This window comes from Capsicum annuum, chromosome 10, assembly GCF_002878395.1.
Source record: "Capsicum annuum cultivar UCD-10X-F1 chromosome 10, UCD10Xv1.1, whole genome shotgun sequence".
NCBI lineage: Eukaryota > Viridiplantae > Streptophyta > Magnoliopsida > Solanales > Solanaceae > Capsicum > Capsicum annuum.
The window spans coordinates 189,814,120-189,837,634 of record NC_061120.1 but is presented as its reverse complement, the minus strand read 5'-3'; the positions used below and the strand labels follow the sequence as shown (position 1 = coordinate 189,837,634).

The 23,515-nt window shown below is 34.3% G+C and overlaps 2 protein-coding genes across 2 annotated transcripts; one reads left to right on the top strand and one right to left on the bottom strand.

Moving 5' to 3' along the window:
* The first annotated feature begins 6,599 nt into the window (after positions 1-6,599).
* Positions 6,600-10,496, top strand: LOC107852912 (laccase-4). The gene is made up of 5 exons (XM_047398278.1): positions 6,600-6,766; positions 6,839-7,083; positions 7,830-7,958; positions 8,508-9,437; positions 9,893-10,496. Exons 1-5 carry the CDS (start codon positions 6,621-6,623, stop codon positions 10,021-10,023), a joined length of 1,581 nt encoding a protein of 526 aa, XP_047254234.1. The 5' UTR covers positions 6,600-6,620; the 3' UTR covers positions 10,024-10,496.
* LOC107852913 (sulfoquinovosyl transferase SQD2) lies at positions 10,488-18,271 on the bottom strand. The gene is made up of 11 exons (XM_016697946.2): positions 17,725-18,271; positions 15,511-15,577; positions 15,034-15,104; positions 14,741-14,858; positions 14,564-14,637; positions 14,309-14,364; positions 14,133-14,216; positions 13,842-13,929; positions 13,666-13,743; positions 13,431-13,487; positions 10,488-11,272 (listed from the first exon to the last, which is right to left on the bottom strand). Exons 1-11 carry the CDS (start codon positions 18,018-18,020, stop codon positions 10,792-10,794), a joined length of 1,470 nt encoding a protein of 489 aa, XP_016553432.2. The 5' UTR covers positions 18,021-18,271; the 3' UTR covers positions 10,488-10,791.
* Positions 18,272-23,515: the final 5,244 nt, after the last annotated feature.

The window sequence follows — 23,515 nt, the reverse complement described above, 5'->3', positions numbered from 1 at the left end:
TTTTCCTTTTACCCCGTTTAGAAAAGAATTTCTCTTTTGTTTGGGCAACTCTTTAATGTTTACTTTTCATGTGACATATTAGGATCACAAGATTAAGCGACATTTTTGGTAGATTCTACGTATATTTTAGTTTAGGATCACAAGATTCAAAAATCTTATTTACTTTCTTAAACTCTGTATCAAGTCAAACCTAATAAGCAAATCGAAACGGAGAGAGTTATAATTACAGTATCGTTTTTGTTTTTCTCTTATGTCTATTATGTTTTTTATAGCTAAGATATGAGCACCTTTCCACTATAAAGAACAATAACGTTTTTAGTGCAGATTATAGCTTTAATAAACCATTTAAATATTCTTTTAAAGTTTTTCTGCAATTTACATCCCCTATAAACGATCGAACTTAGAAAATGTGTATAAATTTTAAAAGGTTCGTAAGCTTGGTTTGGGGGGTTGGGGGGTTGGGGTGTCGCAAGGTATAAACATCTTAGACCATAAAAGTAGTTGGAATGAAAGGAAATAAAAGAAAAACAGTGTTAGGAAAGACGGGCACACAATCAAAGAGCCCGACAAGGTAGCAGCGAAAAATACCCAAGACTAAACTTTCCCTTTCAACTTGAACCAAGAGGAGACAAGCAAACCAAGCAAAACAAAGTAATATGGTAGCAAATGAATTACCCACAAATGCTATAGGGCAAGAATAAAGACAATCACACAAGACACCAAATTTACATGGAAAATCCTTCGGTGTGAAGAGTAAAAAACCACGGGACCAAACCTCCACTATAATCACCAAAGATTTACAATATTGTCCTCCAAAATGGCCACCAAACAAGTGCCAACAACAAGAAACAATACATAAACCACAGCACCAAACACTAGAGAAATAAAGGAGTAAAAGCACAAAAAATGCAGCTACTGTTCGGGAATGAAGAACAGGAGCTAAAGGCCACCAAATCAAGCTCCGTCAGTTCCTAATCAAATATTGAGATGAGATAAACAAGCAGTCCAAAAATCAGCTCAATCGGACAAGAAACGAAGTGGGAATCTCAATTTGAAGTTGACAGTTGTGGCTGAAATTTAGGTGCAAAAATCAGCTTTATTTTTCTCTCTTTGGCTGCTGAAAACTCTCTTTTTGTGATGGTGAATAAGACCTAAAAAGATCAATATATATACCCCATAGTAATGGGCCTATGGGCAAAAGTGGGTTGGTCCAAATTGGGCTTGATTTATCCACATAGGAAGAAAAAAAGACCCAATAACCCAACAATTCTCCCCCTCCCAACTATGTAGAGGAGACCGTCATCCCGACGATCATGCAACAATCTTCAAACTTCCCGCTTGGCAAAGCTTTAGTCATCATGTCGGAACCATTATCATCTGTATGAATCTTATCAAGTTCAAGCAACTTAGAATCCAACACATCCCGAATCCAATGGTATCTCACATCAATGTGTTTAGACCAACCATGAAATGTAGAATTCTTGCCAAGATGTATGGCACTTTGACTATCGCAATGAAGCACATACCTCTCTTGAGCACAACCAAGTTCCCCCAAGAATCTCTTCATCCAAAGCAATTCTTTACAAGCTTCAACGGCAGCAATAAGCTCAGCTTATGTAGTAGATAGAGCAACACATTTTTGCAACCTAGATTGCCAAGATACAGCTCCCCCTGTAAAAGTAACCAAATACCCTGAAGTAGACTTGCGAGTATCAACATCACCGGCCATATCTGAATCAGTATAACCACAAAGAATAGGCTTTCCTGTACCAAAACACAAACTCAGACTAGAAGTGCTACAAAGATATCTCATAATCCACTTCATAGCATTCCAATGTTCTCTTCCCGGGTTAGAAAAAAAATGACTAAAAACACCAACAGCATGAGCAATATTCGATGTTGTGCAAACCATTGCATACATCAAACTACCAACAGCTGAAGCATAAGAAATTTTCTTCATATCTTCCTTCTCATTATTACTGGAAAGACACTACTTCGTGCTTAACTTGAAGTGCATAGCTAAAGGTGTACTGACAACCTTAGCCTTGTCCATGTTAAACCTTCGAAGTACTTTCTGAATATACTTCTCTTGTGATAACCACAACTTCTTAGCCTTTCTGTCACGGACAATCTGCATGCCAAGAATCTACTTTGCTAGTCCTAAGTCTTTCATAGAAAAAGACTTACTCAACTCTTGCTTCAACTTTTGAATCCTGCAAATATTATGACCAACAATAAGTATGTCATCAACATAAAGCAAAACAATAATAAAGTCACCATTAGAGAATTTTTGCACAAAAACACAATGGTCTGAAGTAGTCTTCTTGAAGCCCTGCTAACTTATAAAGGAACCAAACTTCCTGTACCACTGCCTAGGAGCTTGTTTCAAACCATACAAGCTCCTCTTCAATTTGCAAACATAATTCTCTTTTCCCTTGAATTCAAAATCTTTGGGTTGCTCCATGTAAATTTATTCATCTAAGTCACCATGGAGAAAAGCAGTTTTAACATCCATTTGCTCAACCTCTAAATCTAGGCTTGCAGCTAAGCCCAGAACCACACGAATGGATGACATCTTTACAACCGGAGAAAATATCTCATCAAAATCAACTCCCTTTTTCTAGTTAAATCCCTTCACAACCAATCTAGCTTTGTACCATGGAATTGGATTACCATCTTCATGCTTCACCCGAAAAATTCACCTATTTTTTAAAGCTTTTTTGTCTTTAGGCAGCTTAACCAAATCGAAGGTATGATTATCTTGCAAAGATTTAATTTCATCTTCCATAGCATCAAACCACTTTTCTTTTTTTTCACTTTTCATGGTCTCATCAAGACTCTTAGGTTCTTCCCCACCAGTCAAGAGTATATACTCACTAGGAGAATAACGAGATGAAGGTATTCTCTGCCTTATGGATCGTCTGAGAGAACTCTCTGGAGCATCAACAACTGGTTGTTGATCAACCATATCAACTTGCACTGGAGCATCAACAACTTCTTGCTGGTCATTCTGAACATGATCATCTTCTTCATTATCAACTTGATTTTCATCATCATGAAGATTTTCTTTAAGAGCAGTAGTCAAAAGAACTAGATCAACATCAACTAGGCTCTCACTACTCTGAGGATCAACCTTCTCAGCTTTGTCAAAATCTTCAATTGTTTGGTCTTCAAAGAACACAACATCACATTTTCTAACAAGTTTCTTCTTAACTGAATTATAGAAACGATAGCCAAATTCATCTTGACCATAACCAATGAAGATACACTATCTAGTTTTAATATCCAACTTTGACCTTTCATCCTTAGGAACATGAATAAAAGATTTACACCCAAAAACTCTAAGATGATCATAAGAAACATTCTTACCAGAACAAACTCTGTCAGGGACATCACCATTCAAAGCAACAGTAGGAGATAAATTGATAACATAAACAGTCATATTAAGTGCTTCTGCCCAAAAGGAATCTGACAGTTTAGCATCTGAAACATACATATAACCCTCTCAACTAGTTTTTTGTTCATCCTCTCTGCTAAGCCGTTCAACTGAGGAGTCTTTGGAGGAGTTTTCTTATGCCGAATACCCTGTTCTCTGCAATATCTATCAAAAGGACCAATATACTCACCGCCATTATCTGAACGGATGCATTTCAATTTCTTCTCTATCTGTCTTTCAACCAAGGTCTGAAAATTCTTGAACACATTAAGTACTTGATCCTTGGAATTCAAAGAAAATACCCAGAGTTTACGAGAATAATCATCAATAAAAGTCATAAAGTAAAGTTCACCACCATGAGACCTTACTTTAAAAGGACCGCATAAATCAGAATGCACCAACTCCAACAAATTGAGCTTTCTTGAAGTCGGATGACTCTGAAAAGAAACCCCTTTCTGTTTACCGGCTAAGCGTTGAACACACTTCTTCAACTTTGTTTGTTTCACTCCAGAAAGTAAATTTTTCTTAGCTAAACTATCAATCCCCTTCTCACTCATATGACTCAACCTTCTATGCCACAACTCCGATGAAGTGTCATTCTCCACCAAGTTTATCAAGACTCTAGAAGTAGAACCCTGAAATACGTACAAGTTAGACAAATTGTCACCTCGAGCCACAATCATCGAACCTCTAGTAAGCTTCCACTGGCCAGCTCCAAGGGTGTTAACATAACCCTCATCATCAAGGTTCCCTAAAGAAATCAAATTCAATCGAACATCTGGAGCATGCTTGACATTATTGAGAAGTAGTTTGGAACCATTGTTACTTTCCAAACAAACAGTGCTAATGCCAAGTACTTTAACTTCATCATTATTGACCATTTTCAATATTCCAAAATTACCTGGAGTATTTCTTTGGCATAACATGAGAAGTAGCACCAGAATCTACAAACCAGCTAGACTCATTGCAAACAAGATTAATAGCATTATCACCACAAGTAACAAGAAGATCATCATTAGCAACAACAGCAACACGATTTTCATTATCGCCTTCTTTCTTTTGCCATCTTATACCTCTCTTATGCTTGTAATAATATTTCATGATATGCCCTTTTTTTATTGCAATAGTCACATGTAACATTCTTGAATTTGGACCTTGACTTACTTCTACTTTTATCTCTATCATTTGAATCTCTGGACTTGTTTCTTCCCCTCTCTTCACCAACCAAAATATCAGAGTGTGAAGATGAAGAAAGTGAGGCCTGAGATCTTCTTCTTATCTCTTTATTCAAGACACCACTCTTAACATATTCCATAGTTACAATACCACCGGGAGCAGAATTAGTCAAAGAAACTCGAAGAGTTTCCCAAGAGTCAGGCAGAGTATTAAGAAGCCAAAGTCCCTAAATTTCTTCATCGAACTTTACACCCATTTCGGAAAACTGGTCAAGGACACCCTGAAAATCATTAATATGATCAGAAATAGGACTACCCTCTTTATACATAATATTCAATAATTGCTTAAGCAAGAACAACTTGTTATTGCCAGTCTTCGAAGCATAAAGTGTCTCAAGCTTGTCCCACAAACTTCTAGCATGTGTCTCATTCACAATATGATTTCTAACATTATCTTCAACCCATTGTCTAATATAGCTACAAATCTGTAAGTGTTCAAATTCCCAATCCTCATCTGTCATGAATTTAGTTTTAGTAGATGCAAACACAGGTAGATGCATTTTCTTGACAAATAGAAGATCCTTCATTTTGCCTTTCCAAGTATGATAGTTACTATCATTCAAACACACCATATTGCTCATATTTGCCTCCATCATTCAAATCGACAATCAAAAACAACCAACGCTCTGATACCACTTTTTAGGAAAGACAGACGCACAATCAAAGAGCCCAACAGGGTAGCAGCGAAAAATACCCAAGACTAAACTTTTCCTTTCAACTTAAACTAAGAGGAGACAAGCAAACCAAGCAAAACAAAGTAATATGGTAGCAAATGAATTACCACACAAATGCGATAGGGCAAGAATAAAGGCAATCATACAAGACACCAAATTTATGTGGAAAACCGTTCGGTGTGAAGAGTAAAAACCACGGGACCAAACCTCCACTATAATCACCAAAAAGTTACAATATTGTCCTCCAAAATGTCCAACAAACAAGTGTCGAACAACAAGAAACAATACATAAACCACAACACCAAACACTAGAGAAATAAAGGAGTGAAAGCACAAAAAATACAGCTACTGTTCGGGAATGAAGAACAGGAGCTAAAGGCCATCAAATCAAGCTCCATCAGTTTCTAATCAAAGATTGAGATGAGAGGAACAAGCAGTCCAAAAATCAGCTCAATCGGACAAGAAATGAAGCGGAAATCGCAATTTGAAGTTGACAGCTGTGGCTAAAATTTAGGTGCGAAAATCAACTTTGATTTTCTCTCTTTGGCTGCTGAAAACTCTCTTTTTGTGATGGTGAATAAGATCTAAAAAGATCAATATATATGCCCCATAGTAATGGACCTATGAGCAAAAGTGGGTTGATTCAAATTGAGTTTCATTTATCCACATAGGAAGGGAAAAAGATCCAATAACCCAACAAAAAGTTCTGGTTGGTATGTTAAAAGAAATTGGTTGAAGCATAGATATGCAGCAATCGTTACATTTTAATCCATGTAAAATGTGAAATAGCGAAAAATCAATAGATCAATAATCTACTTCTGTAAAAATTATAAACAAGTTCAATTTTTGAATTTGACTTACCTACACTAACGGTGTAAGTGACGATTCATAATAAGTGGATTAATAACTTGTAACTTGTAAGTACAACATTTTTAAAAATAGTGGTCGTATAAAACTTTTACTGCAAACGCTACAAAGAATAAAGGCGAGAATAAATATGCACAAAGAGTGCTAAAGGGTCACCAGTCATTGCCATTGGATTCAATGTCACTATATGTTTTAGGAACATTTACAAAGAAAGTTAAAATATGATTATCACTAATAATTGAATCTAAAAAACTTAACTTAGCATCAATTAAGCTATTGTCATTAACTAATTGCCGCTAAATATTTTTTTGGTGAAGTTTATATCTAGAAGTAAATTAATCCTATATATATATATATATATATTGCTTCGTTTCCTTAATTAAGATATGGTTGGTATTCCAGGTGGTAATGAGGAACATGAGTCGACTATGTTCCACCAAGCCTATTGTCACTATTAATGGGAGGTTTCCAGGACCCACAATTTATGCTAGAGAAGATGATAGAATGCTCATCAAAGTTGTTAATCATGTAAAATATAATATCACTATCCATTGGTAAGTCCATTAATTTTAAAATTTATGCACTTGAGTTCGTTAAGTTTAAATTCTGAATTTGTATGACTACAGGCATGGTGTCAAACAACTTAGAAGTGGTTGGGCAGATGGACCGGCATATATCACACAATGTCCAGTTCAACCAGGGCAATCCTACGTATACAATTTCACAATTACAGGACAAAGGGGTACACTATTTTGGCATGCTCATATTTTGTGGCTAAGGGCTACTGTACATGGTGCATTTGTTATCCTGCCTAAACGTGGTGTGCCATATCCATTCCCCAAACCCAACCATGAAGCTGTGCTTGTTTTAGGTGAATATATACACATATTCATACTATATATCATACCACTACTTTGTCAATAATTCACTACTACATAAGAGAGCTATTTAATTATCTCGGACAAATTTTGTAGCTAGTTACGAGTTACTCTCTCCGTTCACTTTTACTTGACAAATTCGGATTTAGAACAACCATTAAGAAAACAACGATTGACGCGACTATTTTACCACACGAGCAGTGGTGGATCCAGAATTTAAGAATTGTGGGTGCTTTAAAAATTAAAAAACTGGAAAAGATAAAAAATCACCCAAACTAGGTTCGAACTCGGGGCACCCCTTCCGGTGGAAAACCTTAAGATCAGTCTAAATGTCAGTGCACCCAACCAACTTTTTATTTTAGTGGGTGCTTTTATATGTTTTATACCTATTTTCGTATATTTTTTTATGTAATTATACTTATTTCGCGTCGAGTTTAATGAGTACCGGAGCACCTCAAAATTCAACATAAATCCGCCCCTGCACACGAGTATTTATGCTGATGGTAAAATTATATGAAAAAAATAATTGTCTTTTCCTGATATGTTCAAAATGACAAGTAAAAGTGAAAAACTATGTTTGAAATAAGGGACAAGTAGTAAAAATGAACGGAGAGAGTATTTGCGATAGGTTAGCGGCAAAGGTCGTCGCTAATTCCAAGACTTTATTCTCTTCATTGTTATGTAATGAAATAATTTCACCCAAGGGAATTGAAATGAAAACTGCAATAATGTAATGCAGGTGAATGGTGGAAATCTGATACTGAAGCTGTGATCAATGAAGCTCTAAGTTCAGGATTAGCACCGAATGTTTCAGATGCTCACACAATCAATGGTTATCCTGGACCTGTTTCCAATTGTCCCTCCCAAGGTAATATATACTTATAGCTCTCTTTGTTTCAATTTATATGGCACTGTTTAGCGAGGTAAGAAGTTAATAAAACATGAACAAAGGACTTCTATGACATAGGTAAAAGTACTCTTACAATTAGAACTTGTAGTAGTCTTAAACATATCCTGGGGTGGATGTAGCCGTTTTGGCTAGCTATGATTTCGTTTGAATCCATAACTTTGATTATGGAATACAAATATTTATATGTAAAAACTTACTAACATATTGAGAAATATTAGATCTAAATCTTTAAGTTTAATAGTACATTGAGTCCGATATGAAGAATCCTAAAAGTTGAACTCGTTAAATCTATATTATGGATCAGCCTCCAAACATACCAATTTTATGGAATTAAGCATATATGTACATTAAGGGGGTGGGGGGTGGGGGAGAGTTTGAAGTTAAGAATCTTTATATATAAAAAGAAAAGAATGTCATATACAATGCGACAGAGAGAGTGTTATTTATACAATTTGCTTATGCTACGAGATCACAAATTTGATTTTTGCATCATATCATGATATGCAGGTGGATACACCTTAAGTGTTGCTCATGGGAAAACATACATGTTACGAGTGATCAATGCTGCACTTAATGAAGAACTTTTCTTCAAAATTGCTAGCCACAAGATGACCGTAGTTGAAGTTGACGCCACTTACGTTAAACCTTTCGAAACAGACACAATTATAGTTGCCCCTGGGCAGACCACAAATGTTATTGTCACTGCTGATCAAGGTTTCGGAAAATACATGGTTGTCGCCTCTACCTTCATGGACTCTCCCATAGCCATAGACAATGTGACGGTTACCGCCACGCTGCATTATTCGGGGACACTAGCAAGTTTCCCAACCACCCTCACTAGGACCCCTCCCCAAAATGCCACTTCAGTAGCCAACAATTTTATCGACTCCCTCAGAAGCCTTAACTCGAAAAAACACCCTGCTAGAGTTCCAAAAAATGTAGATCATTCATTACTTTTCGCAGTGGGGCTCGGGATGAATCCATGCCAGAGTTGTATAGTGGGTAATGGAAGCCGAGTTGTGGCTAGTATAAACAACGTTACATTTGTTATGCCAACTACTGCGCTTCTACAAGCGCATTTCTTTGGCATAAAAGGCGTTTTCACAACAGATTTTCCAGGGAATCCTCCGTTTGTTTTCAACTATACAGATACTGTACCACCAGCAAGCTTGGCCACGACTAATGGGACAAGACTTTATCGATTGCCTTACAATGCAACGGTTCAAGTAGTTTTGCAGGATACTGGAATTATAGCCCCTGAGAACCATCCACTCCATTTGCATGGTTTCAATTTCTTTGCAGTAGGTAAAGGATTAGGGAATTTCAATCCCAAAAAGGATCCAAAGAAGTTTAATCTTGTTGATCCTGTTGAAAGGAATACCATTGGAGTTCCATCTGGAGGATGGGTTGCCATAAGATTCCACGCTGACAATCCTGGTAAGTCTGCTATGAACTTTGTTGCTAATCTGAGGCTAAATTGCTTGTAGCTAACAAATATTTTTGCTAGTTTGTCTTAGCTAGATAGGATTAGCTATGAATTTTGCTCTTTTGCTGCATAATTTTGTTAGTATTTTTTTTTGGAAAGTCAAACTATAAAAACTTTGACAAATACTTTAAGATTGTGCTCGTTTTTCTCATGTTGATCATATGAGAAAATTTGCAATTAATAGTATTTTTCATATAGTTTTTGAATATCTGAATCTAATTTTAAAATGTTGCATTAATTTTATCTAAGTTTGCTCCGAAAAATAGTCAAGTTGAATCTCGAGAAGTGAAACGTGACAACTATTTTAACACAAGGAGTAATAATGTAAAGATGTATACAATCAGCTCACTTATAATTGTAACGATAGATGACTTGATTCTAATTTGGTGTGATAATAATATTGCAGGAGTATGGTTTTTGCATTGCCATCTAGAGGTACACACAACATGGGGATTGAAGATGGCATTCCTTGTAGATAATGGAAAGGGCCCTAATGAGTCACTTCTGCCACCTCCAAAGGACCTCCCAAAATGCTAAAACAATGGTGAAATTTGTTAGATTACAGCAAAAGCTGCAACATGCAATGAGGTAAAGAAGAATAGAGAGTCAACAAGCAGAGTATTCATTATCTTGATTGAAAAAAGGGGGAAATTTTTCTCAAGCAAACCTCAATAATTATATGGATGTGTTTTAAAATATTTTCTTGTCTTAAGTTGTTCAGGGGAGTTTGAGAAATGGAGTTCCAAATATCCATGGAAAAGGCTTATTTTATGTACAGTGCCTTATCCATATTATGTGGATAACTTGGATAACATTCTTATCATGCCAAAGATTACCCTCTGTGGAAACATATCAATTGGTCGAACCGTCCATAATGGATAGGGATGTTGTGTGTAAATCACTAACATGTTCTTCTGAATTATATGTATCCGTGATATTAAATTGGAAAAACAGTAGGGATATGCAAGAATTTTACATAATCCATCTTGTAGGTGAGTTTGTGCCTGAAACTCTGGTTGCATTGAGTTGGTTGCTTTAGTACAAGAATGTGTAAATCAATAAATTCCCACACTTATGGGAAACTAATTACATGTACAGTGATTGAATTGAATACTTAACAGCACAATGGGCTAGGTATTTCAGGTGAATATAATGCAAATCTAGGATAACTGCAACAGCAGACTATATTTGCTGGCTAGTATTTTACAATCCACATCTAGATGTAAGCTATGAGAGACTAAGCACCTTCCTAAGCATAAAATTATATACTTCTAATAAATCTGAGAAATGCATCACCTACAGTACTTATGATGTCTGGAGCTTACGCTTGAACAACCATTGAAATGGTCTCGCCAACTGTGCTCTCTTCTTCCTCCAGAACCAAATGGCTGCGTTGTACTGCTCATTACGAATTTTTCTTGTGGCGGCCCTCCAATCATACTTCTCCATTTCTGCACGTGCAGCCCGGCCAATAGTTTCTCTCAATTCAGCATTGTGCAGAAGCGGCTCCAGTTTGCTCAAGCAGTCGTCAAGATCCCCAGGATTATACAGATATCCAGTTTTTCCCTGCTGATCATCAGGAATGATATCTGGAATTCCTCCAGCACGGGCAGCCAAAACAGGAAGTCCTGATGACATGGCCTCCAAAACGACGAATCCAAGTGTCTCAGACTCTGAAGGCATAACAAATATATCTCCACTGGCGTATGCCTGAGAAAGCTCCTCGCCCAGTAACATACCTGTGAACACTACAGGCATGCCGGAGAACAGTTTCTCCAATTCCTCCCTATAACAAGTATCAAAATGAATAATTTGTAGCTCAAACTTTTATAAGAATGAAAAACTACATGTCTCATGTTAAGCATACAGGCTATTAAAACAGGAAATTCGTCTTTTAAATAGCAATGCATTCCGATGTCCACATTGTCAACAAATAGCATTTGATAGTAGATTCTTCTCACACCCCAATCATGTCCCTTCGAGAAGAGCTGCAGGTTATTCATTTGAAGACAATTTTACTTCCAACAACATTTCTACTTCAAAGGTTTTCAGACAGTTTTACTTCCATGATTCCTATGTCAAAGTCAGGGAGCACTTTTTTCATTGAGAATTCCTCGATCCCTTTTGTGTGAATGACAGATTCCAATGATGAAGAGAAATAACTTATTCTCTTTCATTTGAAAGGGAATGGGAGTCTTGTTGAGAGTGATTACGGAGGACCTTTTCATAGAGGAGAGTGATAGGCCGGTTAAAGCAAGCTTGTAAACAAAAGGAGATGCCATTCATTTTTAGCAAAAAAAAAAGCGGCCGCTCACTCGTATTACACAATCTCATAGCAGAAAAAAGCAGTTGCTCATTCGTATTATACAATTGTATCACTACCATTAGCTTTAATGTCCCACTCTTGGGGCTCAAATCCAGTATTTTTTGTCAAAGAAGTAGGAAGTTTAATCTACACAAAGGAGAGCTAATGTAATTTGGATATAAGAGACCAGAAATTCCTAGGTTTCGGCGTGCATTATGCCATCAGGTATAATAGAATAAACTGAAGAGTCACAAATTACAAGTTTGTCCATGAAGAGGGATTATATAACACATTAGTATAGTATATATACATATAGATATCTTGTCAACAAAATAAATAACTCCAGCACTAATGGTGGTAATGTATCACACAGCTGCAAGAAATGGGAATGAAGAGAATAGTTAGCGCACATATCGACTTGCTAACAGATAATTAACTCCTAGCCAGGTTCAACTAGCTAGCATTAACCAAATGACTGTAATGCAATAAAGTTCACTGTTCTCTAAGTTATCTGTACTATCTAACATGTAACAAATGAAATGGTAATGCTTAGCTAAGAAACTAAACCAATAATTCAGCAACTCCAACGTGGCTAAATGTTGCTATTGTTTTAAATTCAGGGTTCTGCTTTACTAAACATTAACTACTAAAGTAAAGCTGATAAAAGTTTAGTGAGATTATCTGGTAGCATAGTGTTTTCCTGACTTTTGTCTCTTATTTACCATACAACACAACAACAACAACAACAAACCCAGTGTATTCCCACCTGGTGGGGTCTGGGGGGGTAGGATGTACGCAGTCCATACCTCTACCTCTGAAGAAGTAGAAAGGCTGTTTCCGATAGACCCCCGGCTCAAGACACGCGGTACCACACAAACACATAGTAAAGCACAGCACAAGGTTACAAGATTACATAACATAAATACGGCACCCATAAGTAATCTAAAACAAAGGAAAACACACAGATCCATAATAAAACATGGGACACGGACTCCTAACATGAATAAACCCCCACCAAGTATTTCCCTACACTAGCGACTCAGGCTGGCCCTAGTCCTCTGCCCTGATTCGCGTCCTCCAGACCTTCCTATCTAGGGTCATGTCCTCGGTGAGTTGTAACTGCTCCATGTCTCGCCTAATCACCTCACCCCAGTACTTCTTCGGCCTACCCCTACCCCGCTTAAACCCATCCAACGCTAGCCTCTCACACCTACGGACCGGGGCATCCATGCCCCTCCTCTTCACGTGTCCGAACCATCTCAATCGGGCTTCCCGCATCTTGCACTCCACTGGTGTCACACCAACCTTCTCCCGGATGTTCTCATTCCGAACTCTATCCCCTCTAGTCAGCCCACACATCCAGCGCAACATCCGCATTTACCATACAAGCTAAGTAATATTTCTAGCAATAGAGATCACGAACAAGGACATATAACTAGTGTTGACATGAGATCCTCACCAATAATTTTTTTATCGTAGACTTGACAGCCTATGATTATCAGAAGAAGGGGCAAAAAAGCGACAACATAACTTATTGTGCATGATACTAGATATCAAAAATCATTTACAGTGAAGTACAGGTAAATCAGCCTGGTGAAGTTCTGAAAGTCAAAAAGGTAAAATCGCTACTGCAACTCACCTATATGGCCCATCTCCAATAAAAGCTATGCGAGCTTCTGGAAGTCTATCCATTAACCTGTTCCAAAATCACTTTGAAATGTCATATGCAAGTTACCAGCACCTTCATTCAACTTCATAACCACTCAGTTTCCTTGATATAATGTTTTCCTTTAATATGAGGATTCATATATCTAGCCATATACCAGTCAAAAATGCAAGTTTTATCCTTTCTCATTAACATAGAGAGGCAATACCTTTCGAGGAAATCCAAATTCTTCTCAACTCCAAGTCGTCCAACATGGACTATCAATGGTTTATCAGGTTCCCCATTGCTGATCATGAAGAGTAACAGGAGAAAGCAAAAAGAATTATCAGTACACATTTAAGGTTGTTCACATAGTGGATGGAATCTTCAGCAGGAAGCTCCAACCTCAATCTTAATCGCATTGCATGAGACCGATACCGAGGGTGGAAGCTCTCAGAATCAACACCCTTATTCCATAGACGTATCTTGTTAGCTGACAAATAAGAAAAAGAGAGGAACAGTCAACAGCTCTGAGCAGAGGTTTAGAAGCAAAAAGAAGCTAATGGAAGCATGCATCTAAGAACAACAAAACTGCTTTGTGAGAATAGAGAAGACAGTACAGTTTTCGACTTAAATTGCTAATTAGTAAAGTTCATGCTGTAGTGTAATTAAAAAGTTCACCAATTGATTTTTTACCTGCTGTCACCCTATAAGCTTTCAGATCCTTCGCAATAGCAGCAGATGGCACCAGTGTAAGATCAGCGGCTCTATGTAGAAACTCTGGTAAGCAGCAGTTATATCTTAATTAGTATACAGAGCTGGACACCTGAGAGAGAATACATACTGCACAAGAGAATGCTCAGCTCACATACTTATAACCATCCACATAGGTTTCACCAACCAACTAAAGGTATATCTAGGTATATATCTGCAAAATAAGGGCCGGAATCAGTGTAGATCCTTTAATAATTAATATAGAATGTACGAAGAAGCTTCAGAAACTCATTCTTTGCGTCATACATCAGGAAGATCAACAAAGGGAAAACTTTTGCTTCTTGAATCATGTAATTAACAGAAGCTATCAAATGTTCCCATCTGGAGACGAGATATTCGGGAGTTTGACTTACACAGGCACATGTGTGTGATAAGACATCACTATTGGCACACATAACAGTTTTGCAATGATAAGAGCACCAAAGACCTAACAATAGGGAAAAATTAGAACAACCTTAAGCTCCTTGAAGGTCCAAAACTAATATCACTGCACCACTTAAAGGAGGAGCAAAAAGAAACTGAAAACTCACCATTATACCAGGAGATGATGCATGTATGATGTCAGGCTTGAATCGTGCTACTTCTGAAATTATTCTTGGGCTGAGAGCTAGTGACAGGGGCACCTTCTGGTACCAGGGGCAAGGGAAACTGCAAAAGAAATAAGTGACTTTTTCTTCAAATAACTAGCCAATTACCATAAATGGAGAATATTTCATAGTCATGCACCCTCAAACGTCACAAACTTTTTTGCTAAGTTTGCACGTGAGTGAATTCATGAGTAAACACGAAAAAGAAATATAAAAAAGGCACTAGAATCGGCAACCTTAGTGATCCAATCAACTTTGCTCCATAAAACTCTTGAGGTACTCCTTCATGTGTTGTCACAACCATAACCTGTACCCCCAAATTAACAGAAGAGTGTAAGAGGCCAAACATCGTATGTAAACTTCAACGCTTAGCCCGTGTAGGAACTCACTCAACGGTCTGGCTGAACTATGGCTAAGATTATTACGGTTAGTCCCTATGAACTAAATGATTGTTAGAATAGCTGTTTCTTGGTAAATGCAGACAAAGCATATCAAGATTGCTTGAAATTAATTTAGGGGAATATAACTATTATAGGTCAAGATTATAGACTCCTTATTGGCAAAATAGCATCCTGAGAAAACTTGAAATGAATAATCAGCTCAAACATATCAATTTTGTGGGTAGATGCATGAAATAGAAGTAAGTTCAGAAGACCAAATGAACACCAGAAGCTATCAGTTATCAACAACACTCTTGTCAACAACAAATATACCTCATCCCCCATTTCACGGAGATATCTTATAAAATTCTGGAACCGGTTCTTGTAGCCAGATACATACCTGGATATTTCACAAAGGAAAATGGTGGTTATGAGAGAATGTAAGCCCGATTAAGTAAAAATATAATTGTACTAAGGCCAGATTCAGATAATGCACATGAATTTTGATCAGTAGAATACGTCAAAACTAGGTCAAGTTTTTTTTTAAAAAAAAAATTTCAGGAAATGTCAATTTTGGTTCTTTAAAATTACTGACAAAAGCTGATTCCATAATTTAACATATTAAGGCGCCGGATCCCCAGCTGAGAGCATCTCTAACTCTAAAAATTAAAGGATGAAGGCAATATCACTTCTAAGTGCCACTGAGCAATATACAGAAAATTGTAATAGAAGTGGGAATTCTTCGTATCTCAGGTTCAAAGGTATCTGATTGAACCCCGCTATATTTAAATGGTGAGATCGATATGAAATTGACATTACAAATACTATGAGGAACCATTAAAGAAAGAATGCAGGGATAACAAGCACTAATGCATCTCAAAACGAAAAAAATACAGAGAAAAAATTAGGTTCCAATGCTGAAGTGATCACGATAGAACAAGTTTTTAGATTGTGATTGGCAATGCACATTACTATAACTAACAAGCATGCACAACTCCCTTTAATAAGCTACATTTCTAAGAAGTCATAGTTCCTTCCTTAGATCTAGGTAAGGACTTAACATAAGTCCTTTCTTACAAGCTATTCAAGGTCTAGTGGCTCCAAAACGCACGAGAGATCTGTTCCAAAAGCAAATGTGATAGATAGTTGATCAAGTCTACATTTCCATATGATGGAAAAAAAAAAAAGAGGTTCACTATCGAAATTCTTATGGTAAGAATCATTACCTACTACACAGATTCTAGCATATAACGGAAGATAAGAAGACCAAACAAACAACATATGAGAAAAGTCGGTAAATACTTTTGACAACAAAAGTTCCTTAGAAATCTCGACAAGAATCATGAAGACTGCATAGTAAAGAAGGTTTAGTATATGAGACAATTGAATTCACATGCATTGACAAAACTGCTGCAAACTAACGGAGTAGTATAAAAGATATGCTGCAAAAATACTCCTCAAGCAAAACATTGCCAAAGCTTTCCATTACAGGAGAACAAATGATTAATTATTGTAAAGATATGACACCTGGGGCTGACTCAACCCCAAATGCTAGCTCATGAGGAGGAGATTAACCAAGTCCTTATAAACCAACCACTAGACCATTCCGCAACCAATGTGGTACTCTAATCCGCTCCAACTCCTCCTTCACGCCCAGACCCAACTAGATCGTGGACCGAAAGCTCAAATGGGGAAGGATCTAGTTGCGCTACCATGTAAAAATATGACATCTGGGCTAACTCAACTCCAAAAGCTAGCACATGAGGGACAATTGTCAAAGTCCATATAATCAAACCACCGGTTTATTTCCTACCAACTTGGAACTCTAACCCACTCTAATAGTTATCAAATCAATAATATACGTAAGTATATATGTAAGGGCTGCAGAAGAAATTAGACCCAATGAACCACTCAGAAGTTCAACAAATAGAAAGCGCATAGCATTAACCAGAACCAAAGTTTAGTACTTCCTCTGTCCCAATTTATGCCGCACACTTTCTTTTTTAGTCCGTCCCAAAAAGAACGTAACCATTCTATATTTAGATAGAAACCATCTAACTTTAAAATTCTTAGAAACCATCTAACTTTAAAATTCTTCTTTCACCCTTATAGAAATAATTTATAACCACACAAATGGTCAAGAAGTGTTTTAGACCACAAATTTCAAAAGTTTCTTTCTTTCTTAAACTTTATGCCAAGTCAAACGACGCTACATAAATTGAAACGGAGGGAGTATTATTTAACACAGACAATTTTGCAGTTTGGGTCTAATTACTACCTCCTTTCGTTTTTACTTATCACACTTGATTATTCAAATATCAAATTGCATGAACTTTGACCATCATCTTCAATGTAATTATCCTCATATTATGAGGATTGCAAGTTGCAACTTATAGTATTTCTCCTAAAGTTTTTGAACAACTAAATTTTTAATTTAAAATATTAACTTAATCTAACATAATTTAGCTCCAAAGATCAGTTAAATTGACTTTTCTGAAGCAAAATACGACAGTAAAAGTAAACGGAAGTTCACAAAAAAATACTCACGCAAAAGGAGAAGGCTCAACAAAGATAGCAATACGTCTAGGCTTAGAAGTCAATTCAGATTCAGTCAAAGGAGGAGGACCCTCTTCCTCTTCTTCCCTGTTATACTCTTTAACTATCATCTTACTAGCTACAATTAAGTGCCTTTTCTTGAAAGGTCTTTCCTTAAATCTCCTTTCACAATTGAAGAAACTAACTTTCCTACATTTTAAGCTAATGGGGTTTGTTCTTGAAGTACAAGAATGAGTAAATTCAAGAAAACTTGTGGGCACTGAAACAAAACAAGAAGTGGTAGCCATGGTGGTTTTCCCTTTTTTTTGGGGGATAATGATGTTAAAGTATATTTGAATTTTTTGATTAGCTAAGAAAATAAAAAATTTGAGGAGCCATCAATGGATATTCTTTTTTATTTTTTACATACATATATATACAGTTGAATATGGAATAATTGGAAGGTACTGAGAGCATATGCCACAAATTTACAAGGTAGTGATAGATATTATTGTGGTCGTTTTCATATGCTAATTGAAATTTGGGAGTATTAGGATTTTTGTTGTGTCTTTCTAGCTTTTAGCTTTATCGGTTTTTAACACAAGAAGTAAGCTGTTAGACACAAATGAGAGTTGCTTAGCATCGTAAATTCGTAAAGTTAATGTTTGAGAAATATACTGGATAATGATTATATACGATCAAGGGTAAAATAGGTACTAAGTTATTTTAAAATAGTTAGTAAGTAAAAGATGAAGAGATAATTAATTATTTTTTAAAATTTTAGTGCTCTCATTGTTTTATTTAACACATAAGTTAAGAAATAGTAAATAATAAAGATAATTTTATCATATTATCATATTTAATGCTAATAATGAAATGAATAAATTACTCATTAATTTTTTAAATTGAAGATCTATTTTTAATATTGACCTGCTGGCAAAAATCTTTTAATGTTTGCTAAGTTCTCGTGGTCTTTTGGCTATTAAATTATACTTTGATAAAAGCTAACAGTATGATTTGTCCACTTAAGGACTATTTTTTCATAAAATTATTCATTTGTGTTACAAATTTTTGTCTTTATTTAAAAAACAGTGTTGGTTCATGAAAATTACAAATCCAACTTGAAATCGCAATTCAAATTTAGAAAGCAATTTTGTAATATATTTTTGCTCACTTTTCACTTTTAAAATTACAACTTACATTTAAGTATTACTAGTTTAGTATACGTGTAATGCATTTGTATATAACATTAATAATAATAAATACATAAAAAATAAATTGATATGTGTTCGTTATAATATTACGTATAACACTTTTAAAATATAACGCAAAAGATAATATGAATAAAAAGAATTATCACCTCTTTGTCAACTTAATATCACAGTTTTTCGAGAACCTTCAATTTACTAACGACCTTCATGTCATTTAATACTCCTTTTGTTCCTAAATATTATCTTCGTTACTAAAAAAAGATGATTCATAACACGTATTCTGTTTCCTTTTATTTGTCATGTATACTGAAAATAGTTGTTTTCAAATATTGATCAATTTAAAAAATCAAGAAAAAATTAATTTTTTTCAAGTTTCCCCTAATATTAATTATTCTATAATTAATAGACACATAAATAGGAAAAGATTAATAAGGAGTATATGATTCAACTTACACTTTTAATTAATTTTTTTTAATGATTGTACAAAGTTGTATCATGTCAACTAAAAAAGAATATAGAAGCACTTGTCATTTTAGAAAACTAAGATATCATTATTTTTTTTACCTTTGCCCTTCAACATAAAATATGGAGGAACATTAATGTGGTGCAAAAGCCCTTCAACATAAAATATGGAGGAACATTAATGTGGTGCAAAAGGGACAAGCACTATATTAAATTGAAATGATTAATAAATAGGATAATTTAATCAAATTACTCGATTTCTAGTTAAAATTTTACTTTAAAATATACATAACAAAATGACACAAGTATTTAAAAATGAAAAAATATATAGATTGCTTTAAAAGTGTAAATTACATGTCTTTTATTGTCATATTTAGTGCAATAAAAAAAATAAATGTCAAGATAAAACGATAGAAGCAGTGAAAGTAGATAAATAAAATATAATGTTAAAAAATAATAAATAATAGGAAAAATTTCATTATATCGCCCTTTGAATATAATAAATTTATTACGTTGAAAAATGCATTGAGTGATGAATATAATATTTAATAGTAAGAAAAAAATGGATAGAAAATACTAAATTGTCCATTAATTTTTTAAACTGAACACGTACTATTAGATATCTACTTTTAGTATAGTGAAAAAATATTATTGGACAATTTAACTTGTTATTTTTTACATATGAAGAAAAAATAATTATTTTTTTTCATATTTTACCCTCAACTTTAATTAACATTAAAATATTGTTTGGTAGTAGTTATTTAACAAACTATAAGGACTCCTAAATCTATTTTGATGCACGAAAATTTTACATTTTATTTTGATGTTATTTATTGGTGATATTTTTTTTTTTTAAAAAAAAATCATGTAATACAAGTTACATATAGAAAAATTTACAACTCAACCTCCCTTTGTTTTTTTTAGCTTCCTTTTGAGATTCTTCATTATGAAGAGCTTTTTGACATAGTTATAGCTATTTAATTAAGACGTGAATCTTCAGATAAAGAACATAATAATACATCATATAGATTTTTTAGTTCAAGATTGACATTCGAGATAAAAACTCAACAATATATTCAATATAATACTATAAAGTAGGATTTCAAGATAGTAGACCTTACCCCTACCTCAAAAGGTAGAAAAACTATTTTCAATAAATTTTCGACTCAAACTATAAAAAGAAACTCAAAACTCATATCTCCATCAAAATAATAACTTAAAAGACAAACACAAATCATACGAAAATGACAATCACGTAGGTTTGCCCTGTTCAAGACCTCTTAATTACATGACAACAACTTTATATGTTACTCCAAATGTCTTCCTCTTACACCTTTGATAACACTGTTTGATGATAAAAGTATTAACCATTCGAGGTACTACGTTAAATGAATAATTTTATCTAAAGCAACTTATTGTTTCCCATAATTGACCTTTGGTCTTCCGTCTTAGAACAAGAAATAAATATGCAGTACATAAATGATTAATAGTTAAAATTTGAATGACAACGATATATAGAGAAAATATTTCACTTCTCGACTCCTGCTATGTACTATTTATTTCGTTTACTACAAACAAAAGATTTACCTAGTTAATTCGTCTATCGTTTACAACAAACAAAAGATTTACCTAGTTAATTCGTCTATCATAATGCACGCACAACTAAAATATCTATAATAAAAACAAGCAATCAAGTAAATTCTGAAATTCTCAACTCACCGAATTAATCTTTTAAACAAAAACAAATGACCATCTTAAAAAAAAAAAAGAATTATTAATTAGTCACAAGTCAATCCAAATCTAGAAAAACTTACGGTTAAACTTTAACTCTATACAATAAACTACCATGTCTTCACAAATTGCAGCGAAGAACAATCATGGACTATTAAAATAGATACAAATATGTGCCTTCACCCAAGAATAACTTTAATCATTGTCACGAATCCTTGTCACATTGTAGAATCAATACCCTATATTATTTAAACTCTGATAATTTTTTTTTTAATGCGACGTTCTCTTGCTCTAAATAAATAAAGAGTCCTTAAATAAGGAAAAAAATTAATACACTATATTAGCTGGTTTGAAAGTCCTAAATTACATATATTTAAAATAAGGTAAAAGTCCTAAATTATATATATTTTAAATAAGATAAAAATAATTTATATTAAGGTGAACAAAGAAAAAATACAACATAGATAAATATTATTAAACTGGTACTTGATAAAAGAAATTCTAACCTTATAATAGTAATGAACTACCTACAGAGCAATAAATATTAACATTATATTGGTGATGATAGAATCCTAAATCTAAAGGAAAGCCACAGCCCACATGCAGTAAAGAGTTAAAGTATGTTAATATATTACAATATGTATGGTAATGTAAGTAGTATTAATGGTATTAAAAAAATAAAAACAAAATCCTAGCATAAATAAGCAAACTTGTATTCAATAACGGAATGATAGAGTAGTCTTTAAATAAGGAAAAAAATTAATACACTATATTAGTTGGTTTGAAAGTCCTAAATTACATATATTTTAAATAAGGGGAAAGTCCTAAATTACATATATTTTAAATAAGGTAAAGAATAATTTATAATAAGGTAAAAACTAATTTATAGTTTAGTAGGTGTCAAAGTCCCAAATCAGAAAAAATAATTAAATTATTAATTTTTAAATATAAAAATAGTGAAAAGATAATTTTGTCTAAAGTGGAGAGTTTTAATGAAGGACAAAAAGTTCAAATCACTTTTCTAAGGGTCTTCACACTTTTAATATATTATAGATATAGATATAGATTATAGATTCAAGCATGGAAATTATTTCACATACTCTTTTTTTATAAAGTATAATCAAACACAACTCTATCTTCAACTTCAACATCATAAATTTAAAGTAAAATAAAAATGCTTAAAATATATATCTGATCAAATGAGGTTATTTCACATACTTTATCTTTTTTATAAAGTATAATCAAACACAACTTTTTCGTCAAATTTAACACCATAAATTTAAAATAAAATAAAAATACTTAAAATATCTAATCAAATTACTGCTTAGTAATTTCTTTCATCCCTTTTAATTGTCATGTTTATTTTTTTCATGTTTCATAAAAGTATTAAATAAAATAATAATTCAACTAATTTTTTAAAATCTTAATTTAATACCACTTCTCCTTTCATTTTACTAATCTATCCCCACATTTTTTAGAATAAGACTAAAGGTAATGTAACACCCCACAACATTCTTGACATGACACCAGTCATAGTTCCATGTATAGGGAATTTGAAGCATAAAATTTTTCTAAGTGTTGAAAGACTTAGTCATATTTTACGCCCTTAACTTCAATGATTTCTAAATTGATCTTTCCAACCCCGAGACGTAGATTTATGAGTTATTTCATGTTCGGGGATGTAAAGGGCATGTCTCGGGGAAGTTTTGAATTTTTTGAATGAGGTTTGAGCTATGTTTGAATCACGAAAATAGTAGATCACCGTGATTGCACCGCGTTGCGGTTCCTATGACGATGAGCCCTCTGGCGCGATGCAATGGACTCCAAAATTGGAATTCAATTACGAAGTTAATTTCCAAAGGGCAGTCTTGTCTTTTCTTTATAGCTCCAAGTCGTAATAACACAAAATTAAGTCGCCATTAGGGTATTATATGCCAAAGATTACTCAATCTCTCTCCCAACTTAACACTAACTGCTCCCCAAAAGATCAAGAGTTCAACCTCTAAGTTCAAGATTCTCAAAAAAATTATCACGATTAGAGTTTCACTCTTCAAACTAAGCATTTAAGGTACGTGGAACTGTCTTTAAACTCCATGGGCATGGATTTTATCGTTTTGCCAAGTTTAAAGATATACAATCATGTTTATGAAAATTTTTTGGAATATCATTTTGAATAGCATGCATTCATGAATTCGTTTTGATAAAAGTATATGTTGGTCTTGAAATCCTTTATATAGAATTGAATTATAACTATGTATACATGTGTTTTTGGTTGTCTTTTTAAAAAGTTTAATTGAGAGCATGATTTATGAGGCCTTCCTGCCAGTGTGGATTTTACTTGATTTATACGATATATGGTATTCACTTGCATGTATTGAATTCAAATGCTTGTTACCCAA

Coding starts and splice junctions, on each gene's coding strand:
- LOC107852912 (XM_047398278.1), top strand. CDS start 6,621: ATGAGGAACATGAGTCGACTATGTTCCACCAAGCCTATTGTCACTATT. Junction 7,084..7,829: donor TGAAGCTGTGCTTGTTTTAG/GTGAATATATAC, acceptor AATGTAATGCAG/GTGAATGGTGGAAATCTGAT. Junction 9,438..9,892: donor ATTCCACGCTGACAATCCTG/GTAAGTCTGCTA, acceptor ATAATATTGCAG/GAGTATGGTTTTTGCATTGC.
- LOC107852913 (XM_016697946.2), bottom strand. CDS start 18,020: ATGGCTACCACTTCTTGTTTTGTTTCAGTGCCCACAAGTTTTCTTGAA. Junction 15,578..17,724: donor GTTGAGCCTTCTCCTTTTGC/GTGAGTATTTTT, acceptor TGAAATATCCAG/GTATGTATCTGGCTACAAGA. Junction 14,859..15,033: donor AAGTTGATTGGATCACTAAG/GTTGCCGATTCT, acceptor TTTCTTTTGCAG/TTTCCCTTGCCCCTGGTACC.